The sequence below is a fragment of the Saccopteryx leptura genome, chromosome 2 (genome assembly GCF_036850995.1).
Source record: "Saccopteryx leptura isolate mSacLep1 chromosome 2, mSacLep1_pri_phased_curated, whole genome shotgun sequence".
NCBI lineage: Eukaryota > Metazoa > Chordata > Mammalia > Chiroptera > Emballonuridae > Saccopteryx > Saccopteryx leptura.
The window spans coordinates 277,122,607-277,134,606 of record NC_089504.1 but is presented as its reverse complement, the minus strand read 5'-3'; the positions used below and the strand labels follow the sequence as shown (position 1 = coordinate 277,134,606).

Here is a 12,000-nt window from a genome sequence, read left to right as displayed (position 1 = left end):
AGTGTCAGGTAATACCGTGTTAGCTTTAGATGGAGGTTAGTTTTCACCTTGCTGGGGCTCAGCTTTTGCATCTGTGAAATAGGCATGATAATGCTACATTTCTCATAAACTGTTGGTGAGTAGAACAGCACCTGGCACATAGTTAGCCAGTAAATAACAATAAAAATGATCATTTTTGTCATTCAGGACTGGGGTGATCCGAGGACCATTGACAGATGAAGGGACTAGAGATGATCAGACAGGAGTAATATGACAAAAGCAGTGTGCAGGAGGAAGAGGCTGGCAAGTTCAAACAGAGAGAGGAGTTTTGGGTAAAATGAGGTTTGTGTGATTTAGGTAAAGGAAAAGAAATGGGCATGAATGTGTCTGACGGCTCCAGCCCTGAGGGTGGGACACGGTCTCCTCAGCCAGCTCCTCACTACGGGGACCCCCTCATTGCTGGAGTTTCATGTGCCCTGTGTATCCCTGGGGTAAAAAGGCCACAGGATTCACTCTGCTTCTCAGATCGCTGGGTCCCTCCCCAGTGACCAAAATTAAGACTTTATATGTCATTGATTAGAATGCATAATTAGCCAATGTTTATATTTTTCTTAAAACAAAGTAAAATTCAACTTCGGGGAAATCTGGTTGGAGATAGGCTCCAGACTGTGAGTGGATGGTGCTTTTTATTTTAAGAAAATCTTAGTAGAAAATTCTGTGGCTCGCTCTCTCAGGGGGCATCTCTGCTCGGACCCATAGCACCCAGCCTCTTCTGTGTCTGTTCTCCAATAACCTCGAGAGCTAAGAGCAGACACAGCCCTCCATGTGGCATAGGACATCTCCCCCCAGTGCCATGGACGTGCTGGGTGCATCAGGGACAGCTGAACCATCTGTTACCAGTGCCGGGGCTTAATCGGAGCAGACGAACTTTGTGCTGGATGCACAGAGCAGTGCAAAGCCCCAGGAGAGACACCTCACGGCCAAAGCCGAGATTGGTTAAATCATACCAGAGTGAGCTCCCCATTTGGTCTCCATCTTGGGTCACTCCAAGAAACAAAACTCTGTCTGCCTGGTTCCTACCTTGGTGCCTATGGAGGACTTAAGAATCTAGCAGGTGAATAGAAAGTGGGTCTTTGCCTTATCCGCTGAAGAGTGCTATATTATTGCTCTGCCTTTTAGGTATACCCTTGGGCAGTGGATATCTGTGGGCCTCTGTAGCTAGATGGGGACCCTTGAGGTCCGAAATTGCCTGTCAGGGGTCTATACCAATGCTCCTCAAACGTTGCTGCACGTCAGAATCACCTGGGACATTTAAAAAATCCCTATGCCCAGGGTGCACCCCAGATGAATTAAATCTCCAGGATGGAGTTCAGGCGATGTTTCTAAAGCTCCCCGGATGAAGGCACGTGCAGCTATGTGTAAGAATCGCTGGTCTAGATTCTGTACTACCCCTTGGATGGGAAAGGATTAGTGGGTCCTTGTGGCTGTAGCTGGCGGGCGGGTTGGCTGGCCTGTTTTGGGAGGTGATTCATTCAGTCCATGGGTCAGGGTCAGACCTTGTCTGCCAGATCTGGTGTGGGCAGCAGCCAGCCCAGCCCTGACTGCTGACATCCCAGGGTGTGAGATTTCACATGTTGGTCACACAGGGCTCCTGATCCTCCCAGACAGGGTGGTGAAGTCGGGAAGGCTGACTTCTGCGTCGGTCCTGGAGGGGGTGCCACTTGCGTCACACGCCCAGGTTTGTGGTGGGAACGGGGTAGAAGAGCTGGCTTATCTGCTGAAGGAAAGGAGAACAGGAAGAAGCCTGAGCCATGGGTTAAGGCAGTCCTGACTTGCTGTGTTCAAAACCAGGCCTGGAACTCTGGCCTTTGAAAGCAGGACACAGATGCTTTTTCTTGCAGAGAAATGACTGTAGTTCAGTCGGAAACTATGAGAGGAGAGCTTCTAGAGTTTTCTTCCCGTGATTTAATTCTTTTTGTAGATGAGGGTGAGAAAGCTATTCACTCTTGAGGAGCAACAGCCTGTGTGCTTTAGAGAGAGTGGAGTGTGTAACAGCTCCCTGCTGGCTGGCAGCTCTGGGAGGGCCCGCAGGGCCAGGCCAGGTGCCACCGAGCTGTGCCCAGGGGAGGTAGGGGGAGCTCCACCTTGAGGGTCCCTGGATGAATGAATCAACAGCGAATGGAGACAGTGAGTGAGGCTCACACCACTTGGTACTCACCTCCAGCAAACAGATGTCCTGGGGAGCGCTTCCCCTTGGGTGGTCTTCTATGGAATCAAGGTCCAGGTCCAGAGACCTGAGTGGCGCTGTAGGGAAAGGGAGGGCCCTATATCCTGGCGGCTGAATCTCACTCCAAAGGTTAGAGGTTCCTCCTCGCTATCTTCTCAGAAGATGTGGTTGCTCCCGGGGCCTGACCCACCGATCCGGTACACCTTGCATGAGCATGTCACAGGTCACGTAATTTACAGGCTCTGGTGTAGCAGCTGCTCACCCAGCCCTGCGGCATGGAACTTCTGCGATCATTACGGGGATGGTGGGCCAGCCCCTTCAGCAGAAGAGGCCAGAGAGGAGGCCACATGGTGAATTGAGAAGAACAGACCTAGGCTCCAGGCTAAGGTGGACTTGGCTCTAGGTTTGACTCAGCCACTTACTAGCAGTGAGACCTCAGGCACATTTCTTAACTTCTCTAAGGCTCAGTTTTATAGTCTGTAAAATAGGAATAAGATATGTAGTATGTAAGGGCATGTGGAAGCACGCAGCACAATGCTGTTATTATCGGGGTCCCTGAGGAAGAGTGAAGAGGGTTGGACAGGCCAACGGGATGTCGACTCAACTCCACGCTGAGGGGTGGGAGGCCGCACTGGGGCTCCTTGGCAGCCACAGGGCTTGACATTTTATTGTCTCTGTGGGATTGGGAAGTGAGAGGAGGAAGTGATGGCGTGCTGTGGAGTGTGATGTGTCTCCCACGGGCCGGCTTGCTGAAGGGAGGAAGACCAGGTCACACTGCACTGCGGGTGCCCGTTGTGTTCAGCCGGGTGGTGACGTGAAGGTAGGTGGTGGTGAAATTCCCCAACTAACCAGATGCCCACTGGATGGTGTTGGGTGGTGTTTGGGGGCAGCCCGGACAACACCGTCTCCCGCCCCTCTGGCTCTCGGTTTCCTCTGTTGCCAGAAGAGAATCCTGACCCACCCAGAATCAGGTAGATTTCTAAGATCAGGCAAATTCTGTCTGGGTTTTGACCAATCAACCTATTTTATTCATTTATTCCCCTAAATTAAGGCTCCTATACTCCCAGCCACACTCAGACTGCATAAAGACAAACCAGGAAGATGGGTAACAATGAACTTGAGGGAAATCCAGGGGATTGACCGAGGGACAGGTTTGCATGGGCCTCAGAGTTCATCCCTGGACCCCTCTACAGTGTGAAGAACATTGACCTCCATCCCCTCAGCTCCATCCCCTCACCTTCCCGGGGATGGTGGGGAGAGGGTGGGGAGAAGAATAAAGCATGATGTCATAGTAGGAACACAACAGACCAGACCTGGAATTTTTTTTTTTAGTTCTGTACACACTGACTGTAGAGCTTTAGGCAAGTTACTAAACTCTTAGTTGTCTACCTATAAAATGGGGCAGTAAACTACCATGTAGAGTTTTGGTTCATGAGGCTTAAATGAGGTAACAAATGCCAAGTACATGCACAGAGGGCATGCTGAGTAAATGCTGGTTGTCCCTCTGCCCCAGTAAAGAAGGTTTATCCCCTCAATTATCATAGAGGGCTACAGCTCCCTGTATCCCCACTTTACTCATTCATTTGACAAACAGACATTTATTTCTTACTATGACGTGGAGCCTGAACCAATGTCCTGTGCCCTTGGGCCTCTGGGTCTGGGAGAATTGCTGTCATTCCTGTCAGCACATACTGGCGTCACATGTACAGTCCTGTCTCTCCACCTCTCTCGTTACTTTCCCAAGGAGATGGATCATGACTTGCATTTCTTTGCATCTCCCATAGCATCTCTGTGCATCTTTACCCCTGGCCGGGTGGCTCAGTTGGCAGTTGGTTAGAGTGTCATCCCCATGTGCTAGGATTGCAGGTTCGATCCCTGGTCAGCAGACATACAAGAAGCAACCAATGAATGCATAAATGAGTATAACAACAAATCAGTGTTTTTCTCTCTCTCCCTCTCTCTCTCTCTCTCTCACTTTGTGTGTTCTTCCTCTTTAAAATCGATAATTTTAAATAAATAAAAGTATCTTTTTCATAGCAACCTTTTGTCAACACACTCAGCTCTGCTGATTCACCAGGTTCATGGTCAGTGCCTGTGGGCCAGGCACTTCATACTGTCCTCACAACCAGCCAGAGGGGGGAGGCATTGCTCCCATTGCACAGATGAGGAGACTGAGGCTTAGAAAGATTGAAGTTACTTCCCCAGGGGTGGCCAGCAAGGCAGAGCACAGCTGGGATATCTCACTTTGAATCTATGTGACTCTAAAAAAAACAAAAACAACTCACTTAGTTTTAATTCATAAGCTTTTAAAAGTGGAATCAATCAGAGGGCAAGGATGTAGGGGAGTAATTTCCAACACTTCTCTTGTAAATTCATATTTTAGATTCGCTTTCGGAATAAAATGGGCTCTCCACTGCTTGCTTACAAGATGATTTCTGAGTTGCAAAAACTCTCTCCACGTTTTTTTCCTGTATTCCCCTATTCAATCTTGGCTGCCACAATCAGGCAGACAGTGTGAGTGAGGACCCTTTCTTCCTGCATCTGCGGTGGAAACTTTAGCAGCAGACCGTAATAGCTTCAGGCCTATTGAATACAATAGACGCGTTCTGCAACTCACTGTCACTGCGTGGGGCTGCTGCTCTCCTCTTCTGGGTCCGAGGCCTTTGGGAGGGCGTGGTTGTTCCCAGTTGAATCCTGAGAACCCTTGTACACCCACCCTCACTTCTGTGTCTGTTCCAGAATGTCTGTAAACCCTCAGAGGAGACTCAGCACCCGCCCACACTGCAGGAGATCAAGCAGAAGATCGCCAGCTACAACAGCCGTGAGAAGAACTGCCTGGGCATGAAGCTGGTGAGCGGGCCTGCCCACGGTGCCCCAGGCCCACAACCCCGCCCACCCCTGCCCCCTTTCCTCTGGCTCCTCTACCATCCCTCTGGATTCTGGGCGTCCTCTTCCTCTGGCCTCTGTAAGCTCAGGAATTGTGGAAGGCAGGGAGCCTGGGCTCTCAGGGCCCACGTGCTTTTGAGAAACAGAATGAGCTTTAGAGTAAGAGCCAGTCTCTGACTCTTCTACTTTTTACTTGTGACTTTGGGAAACTTTCTTTCTTTTTTTTTTTTTTTGGTATTTTTCTGAAGTGAGAAGCAGGGAGGCAGAGAGACAGACTCCCGCATGCAGTGTACTGGGATCCACCCAGCATGCCCACTAGGGGGCGATGCTCTGTTGCAACCGGAGCCATTCTAGGGCCTGAGATGGAGGCCATGGAGCTGTCCTCAGCACTTGAGCCAATTTTGTTCCAGTGGAGCCTTGGCTACAGGAGGGGAAGAGAGAGACAGAGAGGAAGGGGGGGGGGGTGGAGAAGCAGATGGGCGCCTCTCCTGTGTGCCCTGACCGGGAATCAAACCTGGGACTTCCACACGCCGGGCCGATGCTCTACCGCTGAGCCAACCGGCCAGGCCCGGGGAACTTTCCTAACTTCTCTGAGTTTCATGGTAAAATGGAGATATTAGGGCCATTTTGGGAACCAAATGATGTACAGTGACCAACGGCCCAGCATTGCTTGGCCCCCAGGAAGCCCTGGACGAGGGGCATTTATAGCCCCTTGTGGTGGTCGCACGGGTATAGCCTGTGTCTGGGGAAGCTTCCATAGATTGGGCAGAGCTGGAGGGCTGGGGCTCATGCTTTGTGCCAGGTTCAGTAAGGCCATTTCAGTGGTGAGGAGAGGAGCAGGTAGGAGAACCCTGCCTCCTGGTGGTGGCTGGCAGCAACTGGCTCTTTGGGGCCAGATGCCCCACAAAATCCAGCCACAGATGGACCTGGTTAAGTCTTGCAGGCTGTAGGTTTTTGGAAAGAGGCCACTCCAGATCCTGCCTCTTAGAGTCAGGACTCATCTAAGACAATCAGCACCTGTCTGGAGGCAGAGTTGGGGCAGGCAGTCTGAGTCTCTCTGGAGGGAAAGCCACAGTGGACCCAGTATCCTCTCTGGTATCTAGATACTGGGGGCCTTCTTGGTCATCCCTCGGCCAACAGAGGGAGGAGGGAAGTCAGGGAGACAGGAGGAGGCTGCCCAGGGTGGCACTGCTATTAGGAAAGCAGCCCATGTGACCTGGGGCAATGGCCCGAGTGGCCGATGACATCATGCAGGACAGCCCTGTCCTAACCCCATACGACCTCCCCCCACTGGCAGAGTGAAGATGGCACCTACACGGGTTTCATCAAAGTGCACTTGAAACTTCGGCGGCCGGTGACGGTGCCTGCCGGCATCCGGCCCCAGTCCATCTATGACGCCATCAAGGAGGTGAACCTGGCGGCCACCACGGACAAGCGGACGTCCTTCTACCTGCCGCTCGATGCCATCAAGCAGCTACACATCAGCAGCACCACCACAGTCAGTGAGGTCATCCAGGGGCTGCTCAAGAAGTTCATGGTTGTGGACAATCCCCAGAAGTTTGCACTTTTTAAGCGGATACACAAAGATGGGCAAGGTATGAGAGTGTGATCCCCCCCACCCCCGAAACCACCTACCAACCCTGTCTGTGACCCCACTAACCCACCAGGCCTCGGGGGTTGGGGGAGGGCCCTCTCCAGGCACCTCAGTGAAGCCATTGTGTGGCATCAGGTCTCAGACCCAGAGCTGAACGTGGAGCTTATGCCACTTACTGTGCCCCTCGCTCCATATGTGACTTCAGGAAGGCCACACCCGGGGCCCCCACTTCCTAATCTGTGGAATGAGAGAGAATCCACCCTACTGCTCCTAATCTGCTGAGGGATGACGTGAATGGAAACATGCTTCAAACTCTGAGCAGACGCCAGAGATAAAAGGCTTTCCCCTATTTATTCGTGTCAGGCCTTCCCTTAGGTTGAAAGGACGACCCTGTCCAGCTGTAACCACACCCCCCTGTGTGTCCAGTCCTGCCCCACCTGTCCAGGGCCCCTGCCCCTCTCTCCAGATGAGCGCCCAGCCCCCTCTCTTGTTCACAGTGCTTTTCCAGAAACTCTCCGTCGCTGACTGCCCCCTCTACCTGCGCTTACTCGCCGGGCCCGACACTGATGTCCTCAGCTTTGTGCTAAAGGAGAATGAGACTGGGGAGGTGGAGGTAGGTCCGGGCCCTTTGCTGCCACACACACACAGCCCTCGGGGCACAGCACACGGGTGCGGGTGGGCTTGTCCTCACTGCCCAGCACAGGTGCCACAGGAAAATGCCCCGGGGAGGTTGAGCTGGGCGAGCGCTAGGCCGAAGTTCAGAGTGTCAGCCAGTGTCAGCGCCCTGGGGTGGCAAGTCAGGGCCTATGCCTGCGAGGCCTGTGGAGAGAGGATTTCGTGTGCTTCATTTCTGAAAGCCCAGGATGGAAGGGCACTGAGCAACGCCCTGGGTTCAGCCCAGGTTGTTTCGCTCCAGGGTGGCCTGAGGCCCAGCAAGTGTCATCTCTGAGCTCCACTGGATATAGACGTTATTCGTCTTTTGCCTCATTCCATGGCAGGTGAGAAAACAGGCTGCGAAGGGCGGAGTGATGAAAATTAACCACGCTTCCCCAAGGGCAGCTGTCTAGTCTGGTGGTGTAAACTGGGCTGACACCAGAGGGGTGCTCCCAGTGGCCTGGGGTGCTTGGAAGGTGGAGTCATGTGGCTGAGGACAGGGGAGCACCTCCCGGTGTTTGTCACCTGAGTTCAGTGGAGGCCTAGGCTTTGGGAGAGCAGCTTGGAGGTCACTGGAGATTTTGAGGATCTAGGTGAGGAGGGCTCTGTCCCTTCTCCCCACTTCAGCCAGGCAGTTCTGGTTGTTGGAAACAGTCGCCCACTGAAAATGTTTGAACACTGCTGGCCCAGAGGAGAGCTCACGGGCCTGGGAATTTAGAGGCCTGGCTTCTGATTCTAGTTCTGCTGCCACGTACTCTATGAGCGTGGTGATATCACCTCCCTCTGTGGCCTTCAGGCTTCTCATTTGTGCAATATGGGGATGCAGCCAGACAAACCTCACTACTCTTTTGTGCACAAAGAATTTAAAAGTCGAAACCCCTTGCCGCCAGGGGTGTCAGCTCCTGGGTCATCCTGGGAGGCCAGGTCCCACCTGGACAGGCCAGGGCCAGCTAGGTTCTGCAGAGCCGTGCAGGTTATGTTATCTCATTATCTGCTCTGCCAGCCAAGGGAGCTAGACACCCTCATTCCACGGCAGGTGAGAAAACAGGCTGCGAAGGGTGGAGTGATGAGCTCAAGGTCACAGGGTCGAGTCAGGCTGAAAACCAGCCTCCTGAGTCCAAGCCCGGCTCTCCTCCAAATCCCGATGCTCTGCATGTTGGGAGCTTCCTGTCGTCCAGGCAGACAGCAGGAGCAGGCCAGCCGGGGCCCAGCGTCCCTGTTAAGATCTCAGCTGCTACAGAGAACATTTAAGATTAATGATTAATAATATTGATAATTGGCTCGTGGACTAGTACCTCTTGGTCCTGAGATACCAGGATTTGAAATGTTGCTAATATGACATGGAAAACCCAAGCTTTGTTCATTGCCCCACCTGGTCGGGAGCAGGCTGTGTGCAGCTGTGTGGACATGGAGGGCCCTGGGGTCGGGCGGCTTCTAATCCATCTCCCGTTCTGTTTCTCTCTGCGTCTCCCTGTCGCTTCACAGTGGGATGCCTTCTCCATCCCCGAGCTCCAGAACTTCCTGACAATCCTGGAAAAAGAAGAGCAGGACAAAATCCAACAAGTGCAAAAGAAGTACAACAAGTTTAGGCAGAAACTGCAGGAGGCCTTGAGAGAGTCCCAGGGCAAACCTGGCTAACCGGTCCTGCCGCCTCCGCTCCCAGTGCCCACGGACTTATTTTTATTATTAATTATTATTTTGCAACAGACACTTTTTCTCAGGGCACCTCTGACGGATGCGTTTGTGCCCACACAGCAGTCCCGGATGGGGCACGGTCTGCGGTGGACACGTGTGGCGGGGGTGGCTGGGTCCTGCCGAGCGGCCCTCGGGGGAAGAGCACCCGGTGTCCTCACGATCGGCAAGCCGGGGACAAACCAAGTAGCTGCCTCTGTCACCAAACTGGAACTGTCCACACAAGCCAGCAAAGGAAAGAAGAAAAGGGTTTCGAGATTTATGTTCTCTCTCTGGCTTTTATTGTTGAATTTCTCCTTTATTTGCCACCTGCCGCACCTTTATTTATGAGTCAAAAGCTGTAGCATGTTCCTTTAGCAGGTTTGAGCTGAGGCCCTGAACACAGGCTAATAATGCTCATGAACGGATTGTCCCCCACTGGCCCCGATGCTCAGGTCAGGAGCAGCAGAGCTGAGGGTGGCTCAGAGATTTCCGGAGAGGCTGCAGCCTGGGCCTGGTCCTCGTCGCCAAGTCTGTGCCCACATCGGCCCAAAAGCATATGCATACATCTGCTATGTGTGGTGTGGTGCTTCGCCACATCTTTGCCAACAACCAACTGTTCTTAAGTTACAACTTTATTTAATATTGCCATCGCCCTCGTGTTTCCACCAAGGGGAAACCAGCTATATACCGTGTTAGAAGTCTCTTGCTGAGGATGGAAATCAGGCCATCAGAAAGCCGGAAAGCTCTGCTGAGAAATGTCTTTGGTCGTCCTCCAGCGAGGGAACTGGGGAGGGCCTGGCTGCCGTGGTTTCCCCGGGCCTCCAGCACCGTCTCTGCCCTCCACGGGGCTATGGACTCTCCAGGTGCTGCCAGGAGAGCTGCCTTCATTACGGAGGGTAACCCTCCAGCTCAGCCAACGTGGAGTCCTTTGTGTTGTGAAGCACGGGCCAGCCCGAGGCACTGCGCTCAGTCAGCCGAGGGGCTGGCCTCCCCGCTGACCTCCCCGCTGACCTCAGTGCCTTTTTGTTTCCAGAGAGACAGGAGCAGGGCAGACTGGCTTGACGCTTTGCTGCTGGCTTGTTCCTGCCAGGAGTGGACCCCGGTGGTGTGGGAGACAAGGCCAGGAGAGCCCTCCAAGTGTGAGGTCAGGGTCAAACCTTCTTCCCATCAAAAGTCCTGGGCTTTGATTTTCTAAGTGTCAAACCACACTGACAGGGCGGATCAGGTTCCTGACTCTTCCTTTGTACTAGCTCCTTGTTTTGATCCACACTTGAAAGTAAACTAGCCAAACAACTCAAGTGAGTAGCCAGAACTGCAAAGACACTCTAGTGCCGAGGGAGAAAGACTAGCAACTTTCAAAGCAGGGCTTTGAAAGCTTTTCCAATCTAGCCTCTCAGAGACCGTTTCTTCAATGTCTTCTGCCTTCCCGAGCCCCTCTTGGGTTGATTCCAGACTAAGTTTCTTTGTGTAGCCTCAGAAGTTCCCTCCCTGGCCCTCACTGAGTCCACACTGCCCTGATTCCAGAAGGAATGCTGACCCTTCATCCTATGAACTGTGCTCTTCTTCAGAGCTGCAAAAGCAAGGCAGCTAGCAGCTTGAAAAGATTCCGTGAGCCCCAAAACCCTGGTGATCTGCCATCTCGTGCTCAGCCTTATCACTTCTGCCCCTTAAAGACTCTCGCCCCTGTTGTGTATTCACAGGAGTGGGCAGAGAGTCCTTTTCCTTCATGCTGCATGTCTTTACCATTAATAGAAGGCACGGCTCCCGCTGCAACCGCTGTGAATGCTGCTGAGAACCTCCTGCTGATGGGGGTGGCTGTTTTATTTTTGACAAGGAAAAAGAAGTCATGTACATACTATATACCACAAAGGCGAATAGCTATATATAAAGAGATAGGGGTGTTTATGAAATAAGGAATTATGGGAAAATACAGACTTTTTCTAAAGCACCCAGAACCCAGGCTGAGGTCCAAGCCTCCGAAACAGTGCGGATCAAGTGTCCCTCTCCTGCCAGAGGTGGGTACGACTGCTGGTAGTGCCTTCTATCGCCCCGTCGCCCAGTGTGTGTGTTCTGAGGATGTTTTCTCTTTACATGTCTTTCTAACATGGGTTTTAAAAAAAGTAATAAAAGCGCATTGCAAAAAGGATTCAGACTGGAGACCCTTTCCTTGAACCTGCCCCCCTCGTGGGACGTGGAGCTGGGAGAGAGGGTGGGAACCCCGGCGAGCACGCACGCACGTCGTGGCGGAGTCAGGTTTTCTTTTGCCAGAGAGCAGAGGCATGAAGGCCACTGTTCAAACAATCTTGAGGTCACTGTTCAAATACATGGGCTGGAGGGTGCTGCCTAGGCGACCAGCTATTCTATTCTATATACATCCCCACCGAGCAGGAGAGGAAAGGCGGCTGATTTGATTACAGAAAGCAATACTGAGTTAGGCCTGAGAAGGGGCTTTCTAGAGCCCAGGATGATTACACTACGTAACAGGCTCCTGAGGCAAACCATGATTCTTCTATTTCTTTTATATGCTCCAATTTATTCTTTATTATTATTATTATTCAAGTATAGTTGACACACAACATATTAGTTTCAGATGTACAACACATAGTGATTTGACCTTTATATATCTTATAAAATGATACAAGTAAGTCTAGTTACCATCTGTAACCATACAAAGTCATTATATTATTAACTCTCGCTCCTGTGCTGTACATTACGTCCCCTTGAATTATTGATTCTATAACTGGAAGTTTGTAACTCATTCTTCTTCATCTTCTTCATCCATCTCCCCCCTCCCCTCAGGCAACCATTAGTTTGTTCTCTGTATCTTTGATTCTGTTTCTGTATTGTTTATTCATTTGTTTGTTTAGATTCCCCATATATGTGAAATCATGCAGTATTTATCTCTGACTTATTTCATTTAGCATGATACCTTCTAGGTCCATTTATGTTGTCACAAATGGCAAGGTTTTATTCTTTTTTATAGCTA

General features: G+C 51.7%; 1 protein-coding gene across 2 annotated transcripts in view; it reads left to right on the top strand.

Moving 5' to 3' along the window:
* RASSF5 (Ras association domain family member 5) overlaps positions 1 to 11,154 on the top strand; it is a 76,959-nt gene extending 65,805 nt beyond the window's left edge. For both annotated transcript variants that reach the window (XM_066361896.1, XM_066361897.1), the window contains 4 exons: positions 4,946 to 5,056; positions 6,390 to 6,687; positions 7,184 to 7,299; positions 8,826 to 11,154. In XM_066361896.1, the coding sequence (XP_066217993.1) occupies positions 4,946 to 5,056; positions 6,390 to 6,687; positions 7,184 to 7,299; positions 8,826 to 8,978 (678 nt within the window). In that variant the 3' untranslated portion in view covers positions 8,979 to 11,154. The remainder of the gene's footprint in view (positions 1 to 4,945; positions 5,057 to 6,389; positions 6,688 to 7,183; positions 7,300 to 8,825) is intronic.
* Positions 11,155 to 12,000: the final 846 nt, after the last annotated feature.